The sequence below is a fragment of the Pteropus vampyrus genome, unplaced genomic scaffold (assembly GCF_000151845.1).
Source record: "Pteropus vampyrus isolate Shadow unplaced genomic scaffold, Pvam_2.0 Scaffold623, whole genome shotgun sequence".
NCBI classification, from domain to species: domain Eukaryota; kingdom Metazoa; phylum Chordata; class Mammalia; order Chiroptera; family Pteropodidae; genus Pteropus; species Pteropus vampyrus.
Window position 1 is genome coordinate 401,678 of NW_011889404.1, and position 26,846 is coordinate 428,523.

At 46.3% G+C, this 26,846-nt stretch overlaps 1 protein-coding gene and 1 non-coding gene across 5 annotated transcripts in view; one reads left to right on the plus strand and one right to left on the minus strand.

Annotated features, from left to right (window-relative positions):
• PHF2 (PHD finger protein 2) overlaps positions 1-26,846 on the minus strand; it is a 91,529-nt gene that overhangs the window by 34,438 nt on the left and 30,245 nt on the right. For 3 of the 4 annotated variants that reach the window (XM_023525776.1, XM_023525777.1, XM_023525775.1), the window contains exons 2-4: positions 7,295-7,380; positions 6,761-6,817; positions 1,983-2,097 (exon numbers count right to left, since the gene is read on the minus strand). In XM_023525776.1, the coding sequence (XP_023381544.1) occupies positions 1,983-2,097; positions 6,761-6,817; positions 7,295-7,380 (258 nt within the window). The remainder of the gene's footprint in view (positions 1-1,982; positions 2,098-6,760; positions 6,818-7,294; positions 7,381-26,846) is intronic. The other variant, XM_011384781.2, reaches the window with a different exon arrangement.
• LOC111733719 lies at positions 326-444 on the plus strand. Its single transcript, XR_002778136.1, has one exon. It is a non-coding gene; the product is annotated as a 5S ribosomal RNA (ribosomal RNA).

Consider the following 26,846-nt stretch of genomic DNA (forward strand, 5'->3'; position numbering starts at 1 on the left):
AAGTTAGATCCTTACCTCCCACTATATGTAAAAATTATTAGAAAATGTATCAAAAACCAAACTGTAAGATCTAAAACTATAAAACTCTTAGAAGAAAACATGGAGATATATCTTCATGACCTTGGATTTGGCAAAGGATTCTAAGATGTGATGACAAAAGTGCAAACAATAAAAGAAAATATATGGATTAGACTTTCCCAAAATCACAAAGGTTTGTGTCTCAAAGGGCACTATAAAGAAAAGTGAAAAAGTCAGTCTACAAAATTGGATAAAGTGATCACAAATCATGTCTAATAAGACATAATAAGACATAATAAAAAATGTAGTCTACGGCCATGCCACCCTGAACAAGCCCGATCCCATTTGATCTCGGAAGCTAAGCAGGGTTGGGCCTGGTTAGTACTTGGATGGGAGACCACCTAGGAAGATCAGGTACTGTAGATGTAAAAAATAAAAAATTAGGGATTGTAAGATGACAAGGTCCTTGCAATCTGTGAGGTCAACTAAGGGTTGCCTCACCTAAAAAAATAAAATAAATAAATGTAAAGAACTCTTAGAACTCAATAATAAAAAGATAAAAAATTTAAATGGGCAAAGGATCTGAACTGACATTTCTCCAAGGAAAATATACAAATGACCAATAAGCATATGAAAATATGTTCAGCACCACTAGTGATTAGGGAAATGCAAATCAAAATCACAATGAGAGACTACTTCACACCTACAAAGATGATTAAAATCAAAAAGACAGAAAATAGCAACCGTGGGTGAGGACGTGGAGAAACTGGAACCCTCATACACTGCTAGTAGGAATGAAAAGTGGTAAAATTATTTTGGAAAACAGTCTGGTAGTTCCTCAAACAATTAAATATAGAATGTTTATAATAAAATTATTTACGATAGCCAAAAATCAGAAATAACCCAAATGTTTTTTAACTGATGGATGAATAAACGAAATGTGATCTATCCATACAATGGAATATTATTCTGCTGTTAAAAAGGAGCGAAGTGCTGGTACACACTATGATGTGGATGAACCTTGAGGACATTATGCTGAGTGAAGGAAGCAGACACAAAAGGCCTTATATTGTATAGTTCCATTTAGATGAAATGTTCACAATCAGCAAATCCACAAAAGCAGATTGCAGATTACTGATTGCTTAGGGTTGGGGGAGGGGGAGGAGGAATGGGAGTGATAAAGGTATGGGTTTCTTTTGAGGTGATAAAATATTCTAAAATTGACTAATCGTGGTGTACATATCTATGAATATACCAAAGACAACTGCATTGTAACCTTTCGATGGGCGATTTGTATGATATATAAATCAATAAAGGTGAAAAAAATAGAAAGAAAAAAAGAAAGAAGCCAGAGGGAAAAACTACCTTGTCCATAGAGGACAAAGGATAAGAGTTACACTAGATTCTCATCAGAGACCATACACAAAGAAGAGAATGCAGTGATGGCGTAGAACTGTCAGACAAACACTCATCCAGCGTGAAAGGCTGAAGGATGGCACATAGCAGGTCCCATGTTACCATGCCCCTTTCTTACCAGAAGCCATTCTGGTGGCCCTGAGCCCTCTGCCCTCACACAAGACAGGATGCAGGGGAGGGGGTTTAGAAGGATACCTAGGGACATCCCGCCAGGCCCAGGGTACACAGGGAAGCCGTGATCCTGGGGCCAGGACCTGCAATGTGGACTTAGGCTGGACACTAGCCCTACTCCTCTTCCATAAAATGGGGACAAGGTATCTCCCTTAGGAAGGTCCCGTGAGAAGGACACACCCAGTAGAGACATGGGCCCCTTGCCTCCTGGTCTGTACCCAGAGGTACTGAGAAGGGAGAGGTTAGGCCCCTGTCAGAGGCCTATGGTTTTGGAGGGCTATGCTTTGCCCTAGAGGGAAGTCCACAGCCTGAGCCCCTGTGGGGGTTGTGTATCAGGCCTAGGAGGGAGCGGGCAGCAGGGGGATGCAGTTGCCCACCTGGGAAAGGTCCGACTCCGCAACTCCTTGATGAAGAGCTGGCTGCCATTCTGCACAGGCTTCACATCCGGCGTTTGCCCTGGGCCATGTTTGTGCCAGGTCCGCTTCTTCTTCACTGCAGATGAGACAGGGCAGTGGGTTGGCACCTGTCACAGCCCCACTCCCTGCGTTCCCCTCCCCATGCCTCCAGGGACCAGTCATGAGGGTAGCTGCCAAAAAGCTTTGAACTTGACCAGACTCAACCCTCCTTAGGCAAAGTCCTTGTGGTCTCCAGGGCCTAGCGCACTCAGCCCTCCACATCCCTAAGACCCTGCATCATTACATGGTCAGGAGCCCTCACCCTCCTCAGTCTTCAGTCACAGCCCCCACCTCAACCCATACCTCCCAACCCTCTGGCTCAGTTGATGGCACCCAGAAGCTGGGGTCACTCAGGACCCCTCCCTACTCAGCACCTAGTCTGCTGAGAAATTATCAGAGGCACCTCCTGAGGAGATCCCACCAAGGTCGGCCATCAGGACACCTCCCCACCTCGGACTTGTCCTCAAATAGCACTGACCCTGTTACCACCCTGCTAGGACCTTCGCTGCTCTAACAGCCAACAGCTCACAGTCAGAAAAAGGCTGGCTGCCACCTGCTGTGCCTACCTCACCCCCTCTGAGCAGCCACACATGCCCACTCCCTTAGGCTGCCCTACTCTCATGTGTGCTCCCAGGACATTGGCGCACGTGCACCTTAGACTTCTTACACAAAAGCGTATGCACATATCCTTACTGAACTGTAACACACTTGTGCACATACACATACACTCACACATGCACACACCCTTATTGGACTGGGAGCCCTCAAGGGAAGGAAGCAGTTTCCTTGCAGCTCCCCCACCTCACTGGCCCCTTCAGGGCAGCCACAGGTAACTCGTGACTGAGGAGGGCACTAACATGGTAGGGGCATGGGCCAAGCCCTTCCTGTTTGGGCACTAACATGGAACCCTGAGGGCTGCTAGGTGGGAACTGAAACAGGTTGACCCTCAGCAGAAGTGATAATGGATACGTGGGACAGCTGGCAGAGTCCTCAGGGCACCTGTCCTCAGACGAGGACAGGGGCTGCAGGGGTGAGCCCTGTGACTCCTGTGTCTCAGGGGTTGTGGGGATGAGGGCAGCTGACAAGAGCACCATGACAATGACTACCCCTGAGAAAGATTTGGCAAAAGCAGGACGGGGAAGGTGCTGGGTGGTTGGTGGCTGAGCTGGCCTCTGTTCCAAATCACCACCCTCTCCCCATTTCCCATCAAGTCAACGTGGTGACTATCTCCAACATCATAATATTGGGTGATATTACACCACGCCTGTCTCCATGGCTAAGGTGTGAATGGGTATTAGGGAAATCTGGCAAGATACAAGCTAGGGCTTCTTTCTGCAGGCAGCACCAAGCACAGACAGGAGACCCAAACGGCTTGGGGTTACCTACCCAGATCTTTCTTGCCCCACCATCTTGTTTCTGTGACCTTGGGCAAGGTATTGGAATCTCTGTGTCTTATCTTTAATAGAGAGATGCTAGCCCTGGCCTCCTGGGCTCCTTGTGAGACGTAATAAGGGAGTAGTGCTTGGCATCATGTCTGCTCCAGGGAGCTCTGCGGGGCACCGCTGCACGAGCTCAAGTCTCTTTCTCAAAGCTGCTCTGTCCACAGGCAAATTTAGCACCCATTCCAGACCAACAGGCTCTTCCCTGTGTGCCCCACTGCGCCCCTTGGTCCAGAGCCTCCAGGATGGAAGATGGACTCCAAACAGGAAGGGCTTGGCCCATGCCCCTACCCCTCGATGCCCACCAGAGTTAGGTGAGTAACTTTCTACTGCCCTTTGGTTACCCTGTCTCAAGCCAGTTCTCCCCAGAAGTTTGCATGCACTTGCTGAGCATCTCAGCTCTGTACAGGGGTCACCAAAGCAACAGATGGCCTGGGGTCATCTCCACTTCCTCAAGAGCCCAGTGGGGCGGGACAGGGAACGGGTATCCCTGGCCAAAGCAAGGCCCTGGGGTGAGGACACCATTCCAACAACAGCTCAGGTCACTCCGATTCTGAAAATAGCCTAAACATCATCATCCTTTCAGCTGGGCATGTAGCTGCATCAAGAAGTAACCCTGGGACATCCGGTGTGCACAGGGCTTTAGAGTTTACAAGGTGTTCCCCACTCAAAGGGCCTGAGGAAACAAAGATCACTGTGTATGTACACAGAGGAGCAGAATAAAACTCGGCAAGCCCGGCTTCCTGGATCTGGGTTGTTCTCATGAATCAGGGGACCTCCCTGCCTGCTCCCAATGGAAGAAGAGCCTAGATCTCAGGGGGCCCCCACCTATGAGGTAACCCAACATATTTAGGGATTTGTGTGATGAGAAGAGAAACCCAGGACACAGGCTGGAAGCCATGACACTACAGACAGAAAAGTCCACAACATGACTGACGAAGAAAGAGGAGAAGGGAGGTACTGAGGAGGGGACTCCATGCGGGTCCCCTCAGGTTAACAGGATGGGGGCATCCAGCCACTGTCTTCCTAGCAGAGCCTGAGGACGCCCAAGTTGGCACCTGCATCGACCCCTCTTACGTAGGGTGGTATGGTCCCAGGCCAGCCCCACTTTTAGGGAAGAGACTGAGGCTAGAGTCCAGCCATGGTCTCCTCAGAGGGTATTCAGAAGCACAAGGACGCAGACTGCCTGGCGCAGAGTGCCCGGTTCCGGGATGCCACATGGGGAGACTGAGTCTCGGAGGGGGCACAGGGCTGAGCCACAGGGGACATGTTGGGGTGCAGTGGGCAGCAGGAGAAAGAAGCAGCACCTCCACATGACCCCAAGAGCTGGGCTGAGAAGTGAGTGCTCAGGCTCACACTCAGGACTGAACAGCTCCACGACTTTGTGGAAAGACTGCCCTCCCTGATGCTGGAGCTGGAGCATGTGAGCTGGGACAGCAGTCAGAGGAAGAGCTGTGAGGCAGGGTGTGAGCTCCACCGGCTCCCCTTACAGCCCTGGTTAGTGGGCTCCTTTTCTCCCCCAGGGCCTATGACCCCCTTGAACCCAGAGGCTATGATCTCCTGCCTGTGGTACCCTCATATCCCCCTATGATAATGCTCCCTGGGGACAGCTGCCCAGTGGGACACCTGGGGTGCTGGGGCGACACCCTATCCCATGGGGTGTGGCAGCTAGGCCAGCTTCAAGAAGAAAGAAGTTAGTGAGTAAAGCAACCTCTTAAACAGTCACAGAGCTAAAGAGAGGCAACGCTGGGGTAAGAACCACTTTAAGGGTGTGCCATCTGCTTCCCCCGAGCCTTTGTGTCAATGGGGACTCCTTGCTGAGTTCCCATGGGAACCCCTGGGCCCTGAACCAAATCTGTGTGAACAGGGAAAACATGTGGGCTTCCTGTCCGCACCTTGCTATGCTCGCTGCAAACCCTACCCAGGACAGAACAGGAGGCAGGCCTGGGGCTTTAGAGGGCCCGAGCACAGCCCATGGGCTTGAGGGCTCCCCTGGGAAAACAATGAAAACGAGAGGCCTCTTGTTCCCAAGAGACCTCGATGTGGAAGGTATGACTGAGTCAACCAACTAGTGTGTGAAAACCAACTAGTGTGTCACAGAAAGGCTCTAGTCAGAGCACAGACCCATTCCAAATGAAGAATGACAAGCAATCTGGAAAACACACTGGTGAAAAGTGCTAGAACCTATACCTTTGTCCCTGATGGCATATAGCCATCAATAACATTAGATAGGGAAAGTCTGATTCACTGAGTTTATAAACATGCACACGCACACAATACACACACGCACACACACACAGACACAGACACATGCACACACGCACATACTGCACATATGCATAACTGGTATGGGCTACAGGGTCCTGCCAGGCTGCCAGCCCTGCATTCTCTGGGGGTGGCTGGCTGTGTCAAGAAGGGGCGCCTGCACTTGGCTTTCAGCGGCAACAACAAGCAGCTGGGGACCACCAGGCTTCTGCCCAAACCCAGAGCAGAAGAGCAGAGGCTGGGTTGGCAGGCACATGTGCCCCCAACAGTGGGCAAGCTGTCATCGTCAGGGAATGGTGCTTCTGGGACACGCAGGGGCACTGGAGAAATCGCACTGTGTGCACACCAATACTTGCCTCACACCCTGCTGTAGCCCAACCCCAGCCCTGATTCATGTGAGAGCCCACAAACCATACATAGGTAGCCCTGCCCTACCCTCTCCAAACCTTCCAAGACAGTGCCTCCTCAGGACACTAGGCTCTGTTGCGGGGACAAGAGGAGACTCCAGATTCAATCCTGCTTTGTCCCTGGCACCGCCCCCAAGGTCACATGTTATAGTCCCAGGTTGCCACCCTGTTCATCTCTCCCAGGCCCTGAGCTTTCCCGCTGGCTCAGAAGGTGCTAGAAATGCCATCAGTTAACCCATGAGGGTGGCAGTCATACTCTCGTATCTGCTGAAAAGAAGTGACCAGATGAATGATGGGGTAATTAGGGCAGATACCAATGCTGTCAACTTCTTGGGGTCAAGGGTAAGTTAGACACTGCGAATCTAACTGCTTCAGGATGGCAGGCTGTCATCTGCCACCAGCCAAGGCCAGCAACCAGCCTGCACCTTCTGTGAGGAACCCCCGACCAAGGCTAGAAACCAGAGGACACATTAATACCCCTTCATGCCATCTGTCCTACCCCCAAGCCGGGCCCTCCCTCAGTCCCTGCAAATCATAGCACCCCTGCCCACCACACCCAGCAAGCTCAGCCTTGGAACTCGCCACTTACTCAGCCATGATGCGGGATCCCCTGGAGTAACCTTGGATGAGCCTACACCCTGGGGAGCTCCAACAGGAACAGCCACACCACCAAGGGACCAGAGGAAGTGGGGGAGGGGGGGAGATAAAGTCCTCAGGATAGGCAAATAGCAGGCAGTTTGGAAAAGGGAACTGCCTAAGATACCTTGCAGGAGGGTAAAGAAGGGAGGAAGGGATGGCCCCCACAATGCAGGGCTGGGCTAAGCAGCCCCCTGGGTAGCCTTGCATCACATCCCTGTCTCAGACAGGCTTCGCCTCTGTGGGGGCTGGAGTTTGTGGCCCCTGCCCAGGCCTTAGAGAGCCAGTGAGGTCTTTGCATAGCAGCCTTCAGTGTAGACACCAATCAGGAGGGCCTGCAGTGGGACTGGCTAGGTCATAAGAGGTGGCAAACGAGGCTAGAGGTGGTTCCCAAGCACCAGGGTGTGACCACCCAGGGAGTGTTACCCCAGCAAGCCAGATCAGGGTCAGTCAGATCCAAGGGGTGGTGGTAAGGATTTGTACTTACAGGTAGACTTCCCATGGGTTTTCTCACAGTTCGGGCAGTGGTATATGTCAATGTCTGGGGCCTCCTCCTCTTCCACTCCAACACAGCTAAAATGTAGGAAATACAGACATCACTGGCGTTCAGCAGTTCAAGAGAGCTTCCCCTGCAAAGCTCATGGGCAGCTCCTGCTCACCTTCTGGGAGGGACCAGGGTAGTGTGAGCATAGATAGGGCAGAATGTATGCAGAGACAGTGGCCCATGGGCAAGTCAAGGGACAAAGAAGAGGGAGGAAGGGGCAAGGAAGGCCTCACTATGCATGGCCAGGATAGGTGGAGGGACAAGTCATCCTGCAGGCCTGCCTCCATGAGGCCTGTCACCATAGAGCCCAGAGAGTCTGAGGGAGGGTCACTTCACTGGGGGCAGCTTGGAGCCATGCATGGGATCCCTCTGAACCCCATGGGGGACTGCCACAAGTCTCCCTCCCCAGGGGACAGCACCATGGTGCTAGGACAAATGGATATCAAAAGAATGAAGCTGAACTCCTACCTTACACCATATATAAAAATTAACTGAAAATGGATTAACAACCTAAATATAAGAGCTAAAACTGTAAATTTCTTAGAAGAAAACATAAGGATAAATCTCCATAGCTTTGGATTTGGATTCCTAGATATGACACCAAAATGGATTCCTAGATATGACACCAAAATGACAAGCAACAAAAGAATTGGATGTCATCAAAATTAAAAACTTTTGTGCATTAAAGGATATTATCAAGAAAGTGAAAAGACAATATACAGAATGGGAGAAATTATTTGCAAATCATATACTTGATAAGGGTCTAGCATCCAGAATACATAAAAAACTTTACAACTCAACAAAAAGATAAATCAATTAAAAAATAGGCAAAGGACTTTAGCAGACATTTCCCTAAAAAAGAGACACAAATGGCCAACAAGCTCATGAAAAGATGATCAACATCCTTAGTCATCTGCATGCCACTGAAATGCAAATCAAAACCATGACATAGCTCCTCATACTCACTAGGATGGTTATAATTTTAAAAAGAAAAAAAAAAAACAGAAAACATATCAAGTGCTGCCAAAGCGTGGAGAAATTAGAACCCTCTTACACAGCTGGTCTGAATGTAAAATGGTGCGATATATATGGAAACAGTAAGACCATTCCTAGAAAGTTAAATACAGGATTACCACATGATGCAACAATTCCACTCTTAGGTATATATATCAAAAAGAACTGAGGACAGATACTCAAACAAATCTTTGTGCATACGTTCACAGCAGCGTTAGTCACAATAACCAAAAGATGGAAGCAACCCACATGTCAAGCAGCTGATAAGTGGATAAACCAGTTGTGGTACAGCCATACAATGGAGTATCATTCAGCCTTAAAAAGGAATGGAGGGCCAACACAAGCGACAACATGGATGAACCTCAAAAACTTATGCTGAGTGAAAGCAGCCAGATGTGAAAGGCCACATACTGCATGATCCCAATTACATGAAATGCCCATATATGGTAAAAGCATCAAGACAGAAAACCTACCGTGGTGCTAGAGGATGTAGGGAGAGGGGACAGAGCAGTGACTGTTCAGTGGGCATGGGGTCTCCTTGAAAATGAAATGATTAGGAACTAGACAGAGGCGATGGTTGCACAACATTGTGAATTGCTAAATGCCACTGAAATGTTCACTTTAAAATGGTTATTTTATGTTATGTGAATTTTATCTCAATAAAAAAGAAAAAGAACCTAGCCTTGTAAGAGTGACACAATCCTGTTATCACCACCACAAACCCCGTCATCACTAAGGCTGGCCGAGTGCTCACTCTATCAGGCAGCCGCAAGAGCCCTAAAATGTACAATTTTGGAATAACCCTGTAATAATGGGGATGATTATTATTAGCCCTATTGTACAATGAGGAAACTGAGGCACAAGAGGATAGATGTCTGCTTAAACCCAAAGGTCTTCTCACTATTCAATGAGATAGCCCTCCCCTCACCCCAAGCACTGGGCTCAGCACTCAGCAAGCAGACAAGAGCCTTCGCAGGCCACCAAGGCCGCAGGGCCCCAGATAGGTGGCTAACTACACAGGTGCCACAATCCTGCAGTTCTGGGAATGGACCCTGAAGCCCAGAAAGACCTAGCACATGTTTTTGAAAACATTAAGCTCACTCTTCATCTCAGAACATAAACTGAAATAAAGTTCAAGCAATCTGAAGAGTGGACTGTGAAGCAAGGTGCATGTGTCGGCTCTCACAATGCATGTAACTTTCTAAACAAACATACAAAAAAATGGGAAAGAAAATCGGAGAGTACACTGATGAATCAAAAGTGCTCCAAATCAAAAACAAATTTTCAAGTGCAAATTATCAAAAATATTTACAATAAATACAGCCAAGAAATATAGCCAATAAATACTATCCTTCCTCCAAGAACTAACAGCCTCTCCCTACTGAAGATCAAGGCAGAGCCAGGAACAGAACAGGCACCCAGCTACTGTGGGAAAGAGATGCTCCCTCAGCAACCACCCATGAAAGGCATGCTACAATCACTACACCATATCGTTTTTACCTGACAAGTCAAGCACAATCAAATACATCACAAAAATGACACCCCTTGTTGGCAAAGGCATAGTGAAGATGGCAACCACAGCCGGACACTGCCTTGAGCCTGCCAGCCTCAGTTTGCTCATCCATTAAGTGGCCTCATGATACAAATGGTCACCGGATGAAGATGGCCGAGGCCAAGTGCTGCACAGCTGCACATGCAGTGAGTTCTCGTAGCCCACACCCACCAGGAGCCATGGGCTGGAGTGAGAGGCAGAGCCCTACACCCATTCACGATCAACCTGATCCAGAAACTGGACCCAGATTTCGCACCCTACCTCCACAACCCGAGTTCGCACTCTATATCCACACTCTGAGTCAATATCCCCTGTCCACACCCCACGTCCATAGCCCAGATCCACAACCTGAATTCACACCCTGCATCCACATCTATATCCACACCTCAGGTCCATACTGCGCATCTACACCCTGTGTCCATACCCCAAGTCCAGATCCCATGTCCATACCCATTTCCACATCCCAGTTTCATACCCCAGGTCCACATCCCAAGTCTGTACCCTGAGTTTACACCCTACATCCATACTCTGAGTCCATATCCCCTGTCCACATCCCACATCCACAGCCCAGGTCATGCCTGGTAGTGGCTCCAGGCTATCTTCTAACTGGAAGTTTCTGGAGCAGACAGACACTCAGGATAGCCCACCTCTCTGATGGGTCTGCTTCTGTCCCATCAGGGGCCATACATACCGGTGGCTATTATGTACCCTTGTCAACCCCAGCCATAGGGGCCCAGGGACCTACAAGGAGAGTAGTATGCTCTACCACGAGGTCTCTATGTGCCACCCCCACTCAAAGGCCACGTGAAGGTTGAGTTTCAGGTCAATCAAAAGGGAGAAAATCAACATATCTTAAAATACAACTCCCCCAATGGGCAGTCTTCAGTCCCGGGTACCAGGACAGGCTCCTCAAACTGCCTGCTGGTCCCGCATGTCTCTGAGGTCCCATCATGCTCTGGAAGGCAGAGGAGACCAGCCCATGTAACAGGTGGGGAAGCTGAGACCCAGGGGTCATGACAATGTGCACGGAAACATCCCACCCTACCCACTGGGGCTCTCTCTTTACACCACCACCCTCTGATGGTGCAGGTCTCACCTGGGTGGAATGGAAGCCCAGGATGGAGAGGGGAAATGAGAGGTAGGTCCCTTGTTTGGCCCCAAACACCTTAGGGCTGCCCCTGGGAGAACCGCCCAGGACCTGGGCCACAGGCAGGCACGGATGCTGAAGCCAGGGCCACCCACCAGCGGGTAACCACAGGCAGGCCAGCCCCTCCCCTAAAAGGGATGCAGCAGCACCCCCTGGACTGGCCACCAGGCCCCTACTGCCTATGCCTGCAACCCTGGCAAGGGCTACTTGGCTTGTTAACTAAGGCCCCAGAACCAGCTCACTGCTGTGCTGTGTGCAGAGGGGACAGCCCAGCTTAGCTCCTGCCCAAGGTGTCTCCAGGGCCCGGGGATCCCACTGCTCCATGTGAGCTCCTGCACAGTGAGGCTTGGCCACGTCATGGTCAGCTCCATCCATGCTAAGCAACTGTTCACTGAAACTGTGTATTTATTTTATTATCCCAAAGTGAAGGCTTTCCGAGTAAGAAATTATTTAGGAAATTACCCCAAAATCTGAGAAGATAACAACAGCTATGGAAAAGTCTGAAGCATTTCCCCTGCACTAAAGCCAGAAGCAAAGACACTACCATTCCAGAGGAGACTGATTCTTTAGTACGCACCCTCAGTGTGTGTGATCAAGGCTGTCTGCCTTCACTAAATACCATGGGCGAGTGGTTAAAAGCATCAGTTTGAAGAAAATCCCAAATATGCACATGCTGTGGATGGATGTCCACATACACCCTCTGCAGAAAGCCTGTTAAGGGCCACTTAAGCCCAAGCAGCTAGAGCTCACCGACTTGGAGGTCACTTCCCCATGGAGACTGCCGCTGGCCCAGGACAAAAGCTGGGCTTGCTCAAGGACTTCCCCAGATGGATGTAGGGGCTCAGCACCCACAGCCTGATCTGCACGAACTCCTGTGTCTGCAGCAGGGTGCCCGAGTCTTCACCTGTCCCCTGCCCCACGTGGTTTGCATGCAGGGACTACGTAGATAAAGGCTCGGTGAGGACTGAGGTGTGCCAAGGAGGAGGAAGGATGTTCCTCACAGCACCCGGGCCCAGACTCAGGGGATTCTTGAAGGAAGGTGGGCACTGCCCTCCTGAGAGGCAGGCATTAGACTTGCCCCATGCTCTAGGCCCAAGCAATGGCTCCAAGTTACCTGCAGAAGGTCCTAGGACAGATGGAAGATGAGGAACACCTGCTGGCTAAGAGCTGGGCCCTGGACACAGCCAGGCCCTGCTGCATCTGTGTCCCTGAGGTCGCCACATCTGCACAAGGCAGTCCAGACCCAAGATGGGCCCACATAGAAGCTGTGGCCTAAGTGGTTACACGAGGCCTAGGGCTGGGGGCCAGGTGAGCACAACTGTAGTGAAAGGAGGGCAGGAAAAGTATGTGGAGGAAGAGTAGAGGAAAGGGTGGCGAGGGGGCGGAGGGGGAGAGAGAGAGAGGACCAAATCCCAGGTAGTTAACTCAGGACAGAGGGAATACCAGGAGGGTGTTGCGGGGCCACAGGAAAGAACTAAAGTCACCCAGATATCAGTTCTAAGACAGAACAACTTCAATGGCTCTGACAGCTCAGCAAAGAGACAGCCAGATAATTGCTACGTTTGCTCTTTTTTGGTCTAGGGAGAGCCTCAGGCCTTCCTGGAATACGGGAGTTTCAGGGACCAAATCCAGGCCACCCAGCTCTATCATCCCTGTCAAAAGGCTGTGGCTAACCCTGGTGGTAGGCTGCAGGTGGGAGCACAGGCCACAGGGGTCACTTAAGATATCTCTTTAAACCCTGCTGATCTTGCTCTCCCTCCCAACTCCCGAGAATCCAGGTCACCGCACCCAAGGCCCCAGGGCCCTAAAAGATAGGCTCAAATGAACAAGCGACATTTCCATAAATTTTCAGGCCTCTCAGGAGTTCAAGGATGGCGCTGCCTGTGTGACATTTGAGGGATCGGGCAGAACCAGGACCAAGGACAGACCCAGGCCTTACACCATAAAGAAGTGGAGACCACCAGCCAGCCCAGCAATGCATGTGTTGAGTGGAGTGGCCTGAGTAGGGGCAAGACACTCAAAAGTGCATCACAGGCACAGAGGATGAGCAAGACCCCACCCATCCACCATGGGACACAGGCCATGGACCACGAGGCAATGGCTGAGACTAGCAGCTCCAAGTGTGTGGTCATGAAATGGCTGAGATACTCGGGGAAGTAAACAAGCACATGGAAGCTGCCATGTCTTGTCACTGTACACACCACAGAACACACACTGCAGAGTGCTCTGTGTGGCCAGAATACTGCAAATTTAATTTTAAAATAAGAAGAATTAAGTAGATCTTTGCATATGGACCTGGAAAGAAATTCACAAGATATCATGAAGTGAAAAAAAAAAAAAACCAAGTTCTAGGGAAATGTGTATAGTACAATCCTTTTTGGTGGAAAACCCATAACAAAGCTGGGTGCGTGTATCTATGTGTATGAGTGTGTGTATGTGCCTGCGTGTTCCTGTCTGTGAGCTCACTCAGTTCACCCCGCAGAGGCTGGGTAGTGAGAACTGGGGAAGGAAGAGGCTGTATTTTCAGGGGAGCACGACCCAGTGAGGCCAGAGACTGGTTTGATCTCAGCCACTAGTGACCCTGGCACCTTGTACTGAGTCAACCTCAATTGAGGTTAAAGCTAATTTAGTGCCCAGGACCCAGGAAGTAGAAAGATAACAGAATTTTCAAAGGTGGAGTTGGGTGGGGTAGGGGAATAAGCCACAAAGAAAATGACCAAGAAAAAGGAACTGAAGGGGTAGAAGGGAAGGAAGTTCAGAATTCAGGCACTTGCAAGGCAGTACAAGCCATCAGAATTGCCCAAGGCCTGCTGCCCTCAGGGAAGCCTGCTCCTTGTGCACAGCTGGGATCTGCCCTGGGATCTGCCCTGGGAGCTGCTCTGCTTGTGAGACCCTGGAGGCACCAAGGACTAGAGAGGAAGCGCTTCTCCAAGGAGTTCCCACAGGAATCCCCTGCTCTGCCCTCTGCCGGGACTTTCCAGAGGAGAGCTCTTCCAGGGCACAGGCTCCTGGGCTCCCAGGCCTGGGTGCCCTACACTGGAGTGCTTAGTGTTTGCAAATTATGTCCTGACTCCACAATTATATTGCACGGGCTTTTTTTTTTTTTTTTTTAATTGTTGTTGTGAAGAGTGTTGACTTAATAGAAACCACAACTTCGGTAAATCTGTTCTGACATGTATTTCTTTTTTTAAGTTATAGGAGGAGCCTTAAAGAAAAAAGGAAGTGGCCCTTTTCGATCCCAAAGGGGTGGGAGACAAACAGAGCCTCCCCTCATCTGGTTGGCCTTGTAGCATTGCTGGGAGGCACTGAGGAGCTCAGTGGTGGCACAGCTGATCCATCAGTAATGGTAATAATATGGGTAGGGCTGCAGGGACAGGGTGCTCATCCTGCACGTGGGGCGACAAACATGGGAAGGAATCACCTGAAACAGTCATGTGTGCCAAGAGCTTTAAAAAAGTTTTTATCCTACAGGTTGGTAATGCCACATCTAAGGCGAAAAGTAGAAACGCACACAAGATTCATGAGCAAGGTGGGTCATCCCAAAATTACTTAAAATAGCAAAAATTAGAAACAGCAAATCCCTCCAGCCAGGAGGTCAGATACTCATGTCATGCTGTGCTCACCTGGCAGAATATTATGCACCCATTAAAACTCAGTTGTACATATTTTTGAGTTGAGACGTTTAAGATTTACAGACACTAAAACTACAGCACTGGTGCAGCATGACACCCAGGAGGGCTCTGCACTGATGCTGGATGATGGCATGCTTGCTTTCTGTTTATATTTTTCTGTACTTTGCTAAGTCACCAAAAAGGGTGTGTATTCTCTATATAACAGGTAGTAAAAGCCATGCTTTAGTGTGAAGGTTGGAATGGCCCGAGTGCCCCTTCTCCTGTTGTTCCTGGGTCCCGGCACCAAATGAAGGAGGCCTCCTGAGCCAGATCCCTAATGCAGCCAGGCCCTCAGAGAACAAGTCACAAAAATGAGTGGGAAAAGGAAAAGAGGAAACAGCTAATAGAGTCTGGTTGGCCTAGAGTGAGTGTGGGGGTAGGATGTGTATGCAGGGGGTAATGGGATGCCTGCCACAGCCCAGGGACAGCAGGTGACACTGCCCCACAAAGGAGAAGTCTTGCTCCCTCCTAGAGGGTTGCCAGTGTGGTGATTCAGTGCAAGAGGACCTCCAAGGGTCACAGAGACCAGAGATCCCCAACCCCCAGGCCGTGGCCTGCTAGGAACCAGGCTGCACAGCAGGAGGTGAGCGGCAGGCGAGCGAAGCTTCATCTGTATTTGAAGCTGCTCCCCAGCACTAGTATCATCACCTCAGCTTCACCTCAGATCATCAAGCATTAGATTCTCATAGGAGCACTGGTCCCTGGTGCCAAAAAGGTTGCAGACCGCTGATATAGACCATTTGTTTTCCACTTGACTCTCATGGGGACTCAGCAACAGAACAATGACAGGGCTTTGCGGGCCCGAATGAGGTCTGTCTCCTGAGTCCAAGATGCCGACTCATAGGAACAAAACAGTGTGATTACTGTCAGAAGGCACTAGGCTTTGGGGTGCCTATTACACAGCCATAGATAGGTGACCAGGACTATGGAAATGGACTGGATACTCAGAAGAGATGAAAACAGGCTATGAAATGCAAAGGACAATTGTCCTCCTGGCCCTTGATGGTGGGTTAGATGAACTGAAGAGGGTTGTATGTGCAATTCCCAGCACAGTGTCTGGCACACAGCAGGGCCCGGCGAAGACAGTTTACTGCTTGTCATATCCATCACCATCATCACAGTCATTATTACCACCTCATCACCATCATCATCATTACCATTATATTATCACCACCACCATCACCAATACCATTACCATCACCTTCATCAACACCATCACCACCATCATATCATCACCACTACCATCGTCACCATGACATCATGACCACTACCATCATCGCCATCATCACATCACCATCAACACCATTACCATCATCATCACCACTCTTCTCCTCATCATCACCATCACCACCACCACTATTATCATCATCGCTGTCCTCCTCCTTCTCCTTGTCATCATCATCATGATCACCAACATGATCACCATCACATAATCATCACCACCAGCATCACCATTACCATCATCCTCACCATTACATCATCATCACTATCACCACCATCACATCACCACCACCAACATCTAGCCCATCATCATCATCACTTTCTCCTGCTGGGCTGATGGGCCATAACACATGTTATCATTTCTGGCAGCAAGTGGCTGAGAAAGAACAAAACTCCAGAGGGAATTACAGAATCTGCATGGGAAGAATGTCAACATCCATTCCCTCTTCTCACATATGCCACCTCCACTACTCCAGGCCTCTGAGGTGAGGGGACCCAGCCCAAGCCCTTCCCATCTCCAAGGAGATGATGGAGGGGCTGGCAGCCTTGGTCCTGCCCCCACCTCACCCAAAGCTTTTTCCTCCCTAGCTTTGATACCTTTTATTGTGCTTCTCCATACTTCCCCTCAGGAGGATGAGGAGTCCAAGAGAAACAAGCCATAGCAGGACAGAAACCATAGGCAGGCAATCTAGAGAGGAGCCTGCACCATCCTCCAAGTCATCACTGAGAATGCCACTCACGAGAATCTGGAGGAAGCCCAGCAGTAGGGTGAGGAAAGCAGGGCCCAGAGAGCCTGTGCTTCAATTTCTCAAGTTAACATAATTCAGAAGAGACACACGTGTCCACACAAACAAGATAACACTCATGTTCATAGATGTACCCTTGTGGGGCACATGGAGTTTGCTTCTCTTTTCTAGTTCAATAGTTTAGACAGGGCAGGTCATGACTCTATAAATTGATATAGCTCATTCAGTGGTAGGAGATGCAGGGCAAGGTCCCTGATATCCACGCGCCTCTCCTACTGGCTGCCGTGGGGCAGGTGACTCGCACCCCTAGGCTTGGTCCTTCATCTGGAAAAAGGCACCAAAGTCAGGGTGTAGGGCAGTGTAAGGATTAACTGGACTAGTGAGGATCCAGCACAGGGCCAAGGGAAGAGTCCCAAGTGAGGCAGAGTACAGAAGTGAGGCATCTACAAGTGGGTGCCACCTGGGTATGGACAGGACCCAAGACCTCCCCTGCACAGATGAGGGGCTTGGGCAGAGGCAATCAGGTGACAGTTCTCTGCTCACTCAATGTCACTGTCCCCTGAGAGGCTCTCCTCACCCAATTCTTATTTTAAAAATTTATAACTTAAAGAAATGTTGACAGATTAGTACAATGGAGACCTGTGTTCCCTTTACTCACATTCTCAAATGGTTAACAATTGGCCTCATTTGCTTTATATTCCTGCCCTCACCAATTTATCAGCCTGAAGTCTACTAAAAACAGGACCATCTGCACCATAACCACAGCATCAAAGTTAATGCCCAAAATGTGTCCTAATGTAGGTGTCTACACATCCACATTTCTCCAGTTGTCTCAACAACATTTTTAACAGCTGTTATGGACCCAGAATACGATGTGGCACCGGCTATGGAGTCTCTGGGCTCCTTAAACGGGGACGAGTTTTTTGTCTTTGGCCGTGTTGCCTGTTATAGGCTCCTGGCCAGTGGTCCCTATAGAGGCACATTCTGGACTGTCTGGCATTCCTGCATGACTTCACTTGAGCTGTATTTCTGGTGTGGGTGCCCATGTGTGGTGCTGGTGTAGATCACAGACATGGGTCAGCCTGTCCCTTATATGTACGAAGACCAAGGCAATCTCTTGGCCAAGGCAAGTCCACTGTCAGGTGATGAAGAAGGGACTCTGTGAGGGGTTACTCTGCAGCCCCCACAACATCTGACCTGTGGCCTCAGGATCCAGAGATGATCTAGCAGGAATCAGTTATTGCCCTGGAGGCAGGGGGTTCCACTTAGCAATATGTCCTGACAATCACACTGTCTTAGCAAAAGGTCCAGATGGGAGCAGAGAGCTTCTGGGAAGGTTGGAACATTGGATGTCAAGTCTCACCCCCACTGCTGGGTCAGGCACGTGTCTGAAGACAAACCAGACCTCGAAGCTGCTGCAGAAGGACCTGTTTTAGGGAGGCGGGTGGGGCCAGGCTGTGGCCCTGTCAGCCCTGGAAACCTGGGGCTAAAACTTCCCTCCTAGGGGACACAGAACCCCTTACAAAATGGACCCAAGTTCCAGATTTGTTTCTAGTCACCATCCATGGCCCTCGGCCACAATCTGTGCCGAGGGGCCAGCTTTGCCTCATTATCTAAAAATTCACTACTCAGCTGCATTTCTGGACTATACTTGCTAAAGGAAAACCTAAGCGTGACTGGTGGAAATCACAGACGGAGTCAAGCAAGTCCCCTGCCTGCAGGACTTAAGTCATTTATCTCTAGCGCCCGTTACTCAGCGCTAAGGGAACTGCTCTGCCTGGCTCCTCTCCAAAGTCCCAGAGGCACTAAAGCTCTGTGACCTAGAAACCTAAGGGCCTCCCTGTCCCAGAGGAAGAGCGAAAGTCCTTGATTTCCCATTGGCACAGTCACTCCAGTGAAGGACGCAACAGAGCAGACATCTGTCTGAGAGCAAACAAGAACAGGAGGGACCAGAGTGAGGAAAGCACCCAAGAGGTCCAAGTGACTCATGTGGACTCAGCTGAAACAATGCACTAAGGGCTGCTTTCTTAAAATCTTACTCCTAAAGAATTTAAAAATACAAAATCTTGTCTGTAGGTTTAGTTTAGATAGGTGTTCTTTGGAGAGAAATAAGCAGGCACACAGGCTCATGGCTCTAATTAACCAAGGTCACGTCAGGGCTAGCTGTGGGCCCTGAGGGAGACACGGCCCTTCCTTCCTGCACCCCAAGGAAACACAGCTCAGGGGGACAGCACCCCTGACTCTGAAAGAGTGCCTGCCACAAGTCACAGACACAAGAATACAAACAATTTCAAACAATGAACAGCGGCACCAGTAGTGAAAAATACCAAGTGCTTAATTCAATGACTGCTTTCTGTGGAGTCACATATGTCTCTGGGAGACCTCGTCTCCCTGTCAAGGATGCAGTAAACAGGAGGAAGACTCTAGCGTAGAAGAAAACATAATGAAACTGCCTGACCAGCGATTTAAATCGTGACTTTATGTAAAAAGCTTATAGAAAAGGGCATAAATGGTTTTTCAACACACTGAAAGATGTTCCACCTATTGGCTGTCACAACACTAGGAGGACAGGGAGCATTTGGTGTGCTGATGCTGCAAACACACATGCATTCCCACGTGGCCTCCAGGGTTGCTGATACTGAGAACATGTGCTCCCTTGTCTGTGGCTCTCTTCTCAGAGTGCACAGGTACACTGGCACAGGTGTGCACAGGGTGTTTACTTCAGCAGCAATCAGGGGTCCATCCGTGGGAGACTTGGGTAAATGTATGGAATACCAAGAAGAACAAACTCCACAATTTCTAATCTGGAACAATTTCCAGGATGTACTGTTAAGCAAAGAGCATTGCAGAAGAGTGTAGGGCACACACTCTTTTTTGCAGGGCATTGAAGGAAATACATGAACATGCTCCTCTGTGATCAGAATGTTCTGTAAAGACTCAGAAACCTGATTCCAGTGGCCACCTCTGAAGAAGTCTGGTGGTCAGTGGGGAAGGGTCAGACTTGTCACTAGAGACAAATTTTTGACTACTGAATTTCCCCTGTAAGTACATACTGGTATCTACTTTCAAAAATTTTAAAGAACAACTACAACCCTAATAAACTTATTTGATTCAAATCAGAGGTATCTGAATGTTTTAAAGTATATACAAATAGAGTTTTAACAAAATACTCTCTGACTCTCAAAAATAAATCTGTATAGAATGCAGGTCAAAAGCAAGCATTTATGGTAAGTTGCTCAGCACTTTCTGAGAGCACTTTAAGCAGGCAAGAATTTAGGGCTCTTGCAGCATCAGAAAAAAAAAAAACAACTCTCAGCAAAAATTCATCCTGTCCAGCCCTCTCCTTGATGGGATGAGAACACTAAGGCCAAGGGTGGACAGTGGGTCTGCCCGCCATATTTTTGTTCCTTCAACAAGTCACATTTAGTGCTGTTCTGGGACATAGCGTGAAGCAAGAGGCCCAATACATGGGAGGGCTTTCCCTGATGCTACTCTAAAGAAATGACAGAAGTTCTAGTGGTCACAGATCTCCACACAGTTGGGCCTTCAGTGACCTACCACACTTCCACATGGCAGAGACCTGGGGGTCATCTAGAACAAGCTGCCAAATGGACGTGTCGGGCGCAGAGGATGCAGTGCTTAGCCCATAGGGAGGGAGTGGACATGTGTGAGAAGATAGAAGTATGGCCTCTGAGGAGTGGGAGACAGGAGACGGCAGCCAAGGCCTGCATAGGTCCATAAGGGTAGCCTTGTGAATGTGCACTGAGCACTGTCAGAGCTCCTCATTTTTCAAGGAAACCCGGAAACACACATCTTTAGGTAAAATTTCCTGCATTTAATATATTGCAGCTGATGGAACTGTAATATATCATGGGCAGACACCTGTGGCCAGTGTGGCCAGCCAGTGGGCAGTTTGCAACCTCTGCCCCACTTCCAGATATGGCAGGGATGTTGGAATTATCATATCAGGAAATAAAATTACTATGATGAATATGCTAAGGGCATTAATGGAAAAAGTGGACAACATGCAAGAATAGATGGACAATGTATGCACAGAAATGGATCCTAAGAAAGAAACAAAATGAAATGCCAGAAATCAAAAACACTGTTACAGAAAAATGCCTTTGATGGGCTCATCATTAGACTGAACAAAGCTAAGAAAAAAATCAGTGAGCTTCAAGATAGGTCAATAGAAATTTCCAAAAGTGAAATGCAAAGAGGAGAAAGAAAGAAAAAAAATAGAATAGACTAACCAAGGACTCTGGGGCAACTACAAAAGGTGTAACATATGCATAATAGTAATACCAGAAGGAGAAGATAGAAACAGAAGATATATTTGAAGTAATAAATAGCTGGAAACTTTGAAAAATTAATGACAGACACAAAACTATATATCCAGAAAGCTCAAAGAACACCAAACAAGATTAAACAACAAAAACTACACTTAGCCATATCACATTCAAACTACAGAAAATCAAAGACAAAGAGAAAATCTTGAAAGAAAAGTCAGGGTAGGGGGTGTGGGGAACACCTTATCTGTAGAAGAGCAAGGATAAGAATTGCATTAGATTTCTCTTTAGAAACCATAAAAATAAAAAGTAGAATGAAAAAAAAAAAAAGATTGAAAGAAAAAACTACCAACCCCGTATTTTCTATCCTGCAAAATTATCCTTCAGAAGTGAAGGAGAAATGAAGACTTTATCAGACAAACAAAAATTGAGGATATTTTTCACCAGTAGACCTGCCCAGCAAGAAATGTTTACAGAATGTCTCCAGAGAGAAGGAAAAGACAGGTCAGAAATTTCATAAAGAAAGGAAGACTATTAGAGAAGACATAAATTAAGAGAACATTAAAATCTTTTCTTTTCTTATTCTTAAGTGACTTAACAGATAATAATTTGTTCAAAATAATAATAGCAACAATGTACTTAGTGATTATGGCTTATGGATAAGTAAAATGAATGATGGCAATGTCACAGGAGATGGGAGGGAAAAACTGTGAATATTCTACTATAAGGAACTTGCACTACCCATAAGTGGTATAATGAATTTGAAAGTGCACTTGGCTTAGCCATAAATATATATACTGCAAACTCAAGGACAATCACTAAAAAAGGAGAAAAATGAAATCATGAAATAATATAAAATGCTCAATTAAAACCATAAAAAGCGGAAAAAGAGTGAAAGACAAAAATCAAAACAAATAAGGGCAACAAACAGAAAACAAAGAAATACAATAGATACTAATCCAATATTATCAATAATCACTTTAAACATTGATAGTCTAAATATACAAGTTAAAAGATAGAGACTGTAAGAGTGGGGGGAAAACAAGTGTGAACTATACATTTTCTATAGAAAACCACTTTAAATATAAAAATGCATAGAGTTTAAAAGTAAAGGGATAGTGCAGGGGTAGGGAGAATATAGGAGCTGTTTCTGATTTCTGTCAAATTTTGCTATGAACCTAAAACTACTCTAAAAAATTAAGTCTGTTGGAGGGGAAAAAAATGGCGTAGATAATAGAGGTTCTGTTCATCCCTCTGGCGACCAAATCAAAGTTGTGACAGAAACAAGAAGCAAACAGCAAAGAAAATCGCCTGAGATCCAAATGAACAAGCCATACAACTAGGGAGAAATATAAGAAATCACCCTGCAACAGCAGAAGGCAGGACAGGGCAAGGACGCAAGGCTGCCCGGTCCCCAGCAACTGAGTGGGACAGAGGCCATGGAAGCTGCAGACACCTCTTAAAGGGGCTGTGTCCATGAGCAGACATTTGTGGTGACGGACCTGCTTGTTCTGAGCACCAGCACCAGTCCAGCTGTGCAGCGGGCACCAGGGACTTACAGGGAGATATTGTCAGAGTGAGGGCCAAGGAGAGACTCGCTCTGTACAGAAGTGCCGGCGATATCCACTGTTCCTCTGTTGAGCCCTAACCCATCCCCCCACCCCCCCACCCCCCAGTGCACAGACTCAGCGCTGCCATAGCAGAGATGTCATCAAAGTGGATAACAGAGGTCACTCCGCCCAGAGGATTCCCTGAAACTCTGCCTCTCCCAACTCACGGCCCCACCTAAGCCACATCCAGGTGTGTCCTCATTTAGTCCAGTGCCCCTTGCTGAGCAGCACCTAGACTCACACTGGTGGCAGTGGCCTCAGTTTCTGCTGTGGCCTTTTGAAGCAACTATAAGCACAGAATCTAAGGATTGCTTGCTGAATCTTAACAGGTGGCCCCAGAGGGGCATAGTCTGGGGCTAAATTTAGCCTGCAGCTGAACACCTACCAGTGGACACCTACCACACAAAGCCACACTAATAAGACCAGGAGACTTAAAAGCTTTGCTTAGTACATAGAAACAGACACAGAAAGGCAGCCAAAATGGGAAGACAAAGAAGCAGAAACCATACGAGAGAACAGAACAGAGATCCAGGAATAATGGAATCAAGCAATGTAACAGATGCAGAGTTCAAAACACTGGTTATAAAGATGCTCAATGAACTTATGGGAAGTGTAGATGAATTTAGTGATAACTTTAACAAAGAGATAAGAAACATAAAAATGGAAATGGAAATTATAAAAGAGAACCAGTCAGAAATAAAGAACACATATTGAGAAGTATATTAAATGGATAAACAGAGTGAATAAAGATTAAATGACCTATATAGAGGATGGTAAAGCCAAGGATACTGAATCAGAATGGCAAGAAAGAAGCCAAGACTATAATAATAATTTAAGCAGCCTATGGGACACTATTAAATGTAAAAATCTCTGTGTCATGGGGGTACTGGGAAAAAAAAAAGGCATTGAAGAGCTATTTGAAGAAATAATGATGGAAAACTTAACTAACCTGGTGAGGGAAACAGACATAAAACCCCAGGAAGCTCAGAGAGTCCCAGAAACCAGGAACCCCAAGAGGCCCACACCAAAACACATCATAATTAAAATGCCAAAGGTTAAATACAAAGAGAGAATCTTAAAAGCAGCAAGAGAAAAGCAGTTAGATACTTACAAGGGAGCACCCATAAAATTGCAGCTGATTTCTCAAAAGAAACTATGCAGGACAGAAGGGCTTGGCACAAGATATTTGACATGATAAAAAAACCAGGATCTACAACCAAGAATATTTTATCCAGCAAAGCTATCATTTAGAGTTGAAGGACAGATAGAGAGCTTCCCAGACAAAAATAAACTAAAGGAATATATCATCACCAAGCCAGTATTACAGGAAATGTTGGAGGGACTTCTTTAAGAAGAAAAAACACATATCAAAAACAGGAATGAAGAACAGTAATGACTACATCCCTATCAACAAGTACCTCTAATGGAAAAGAATTAAGTGCTCCAACCAAAAGATAGAGTGGCTGAATGGATAAGATAACAAGACCCCTACATATGTTGCCTACAAGAGACTCACTCCAGATTAAAAGACACACATTAAAAGAACAATAAAAAAATATGAACAATTCTATGACCACAAACTTGATAACCTAGATAAAATGAACCAGCTCCTTGAAAAATTCAATCTACCAAGACTCACAAAAGGAGAAATAAATAATTTGATTTGGTCTCTACTTACTACGAAAAGGAAGGGGGCTGGAAAAAGATATTGCCTTAATGGACCTAGAGGATATTGTGCTGAATGATATGGGTTGGGCAGAGAAAGACAAGTTCGCATGATTTCACATACATGTGTAATCTAAAGAACAAAACAACAACAACAAAAGTGGAAATAAACTCATAGATACAGAGAATAGAGGAATACTAGATGGGAGGACAAAAAAAAGGTAAAGGGATTAAGAGGTACAAATGGATAGTTGCAGAATAGACATGGAGATATAGAGTGTAACATGGGGAAGATGTTTAATAACAATGTAATAAATATGTAAGGGGGAAGAGGGGTACTAGATTTAGTTAAGTGATCACTTTGCGAGTTATGTGGATCTCTGATTACTATGCTATACAGCTGAAACTGGTATATTATTGTATGCCAAATATAATTGAAAAAAACCTCATTGAATTGTATAATGTAAATACAAACAACTAATTGTCTACTATATTTCAATAAAGACAGAAAAAAATGAAGTCTGCTAAAAAATAAAAATAAATTGTTTTAACAAAGGGGAAAAAGAGATAAAGAGAACGATACTTTGCTATACTAATCAAAAGAAAGCCAGAGTAAAACATTAATTTCAGACAAAGTAAATTCTGGAGCAAGAAAAATCATCAGGATAAAGAGGGGCATTACATAATGATAAAGAGGTTAGTCTGCCAAGAAGACAATCCTTAATGCATCTGTGCCTAAAAAAAGAGCACCAAAATACAGTAGGTAAAAACTGATAGACTGCAAGGAGAAACCGATGAATCTACTATTTAATAGAGATTTCCACATCCTCTATCAATAACTGACAGAGCCAAAAGACAAAAAATCAGTAGGTATAAAGTTGAACTGAACAACAGCATCAATAAACTGGATTTAATTGACATTTATAGAGTACTTCATCCAACAAAAGTAGAACAAACATTCTTCTCAAGCTCACACAGAACATTCGCCAAGAGAGATCACATTCTGGGCAATAAAACAATCCTTAACAAATTTAAAAGAATAGAAATTACACAAAGGATATTCTCACATCACATTGGAATTACACTAGAAATCATAACAGAAAGATACCAGGAAAACGCCAAAACACTTAAGAGATTAAACGACTCACTTCTAAATAACACACAGATAATGTCTGAGGAAAAATTTTTAAATATTTCTAACTAAATTAAAATGAAACACAACTTAAGAAAATTTGTGGGATGCAGCCAAAGCAATGCTTAGAGGGAAATTTATAGCACTAAATGCATACATTACCAAAGAAGATCTAAAATCAATAATCTCAGCTTCCACCTGAAGAAACTAGAAAAATAAAAGAAAATTAAATTCAAAGGTAAGCAGAAGAAAAATTATAAAAAGTGGAGCAGCAGAAATCAATGAAATTGAAAATAGCAAATAGAGAAAAGTCAATAAAAGAAAAAGATGGGTTTTTTGTGTGTGTGTGGGAGGGAAGATCAATCAATTGATAAAGCCTTTAGCAAGGTTAAGAAAGAAAAGAGACTAGAAATTACTAATGGAAGAAATGAAAGAGGGGCCATCATTACAGATCCCATGGACATTAAAAGAACAATAAAAAAAATATGAACAATTCTATGACCACAAACTTGATAACCTAGGTAAAATGAACCAGGTCCTTGAAAAATTCAATCTACCAAGACTCACAAAAGGAGAAATAAATAATCTGATTTGGTCTCCACTTAGTACGAAAATTGAATCAATTATTAATAACCTTCCAAAACAGCACCAGGCCTAGACAGGTTTTGTGATGAATTCTACCCAAGATTTAATGATATTACACCAATTCTCTACAATTTCTTCCAGAAATTAGAAGCAGAGGAAACACTTCCTAACTCATTCTATGAGGCCAAGAATTACCTTAATACAATCAGACAAGGCCAGAGAAAGGAAAATCAGACAGGAAGACAGAAAGATAAGACAAAGACAAGAAGGTAAAACTACAGATCTGTCTCTCTCATGAACATAGATGCAAAAATCTTGTACAAAACATTCACAAATCGAATTCAACACTATATAAAAAGAGTTATACACCATGACCAAGCGGAATTTATTCTAGGTATGCAAGGCTAGTACAATACTTGAAAATCAATTAATGAAACTGACTTACATTAATCAGACATACAGGCTAAAGAAAAATAATATTAGGATCACATCGATAGATGCAGATAAAGCATCTGACAAAATCCAACATTCTTTCATGATAAAAGTTCACAGCAAACTAGAAATAGAGGGGAACTTCCTCTACTTGACAAAGAGCAACTACAAAAACCTATAGTTACATACTTAGTATGAGAAACTAGATGTTTTTCCTCAACGAACAGAACAAGGCAAGGATACTCACTATCGCTAACTAGAAGTCCAAGTTAATGAAATAAGACAAGAAAGTGAAATAATATATGCAGACTGGGAAGGAAGAAATAAAATTGTCTTTGTTTGCAGATGACACGATTGTCTATGTAGAAAATCCCAAGCAATCAACCAAAGAACTGCTGGAACTGTAAGTGATTCTAACAAGGCTGTAGGAT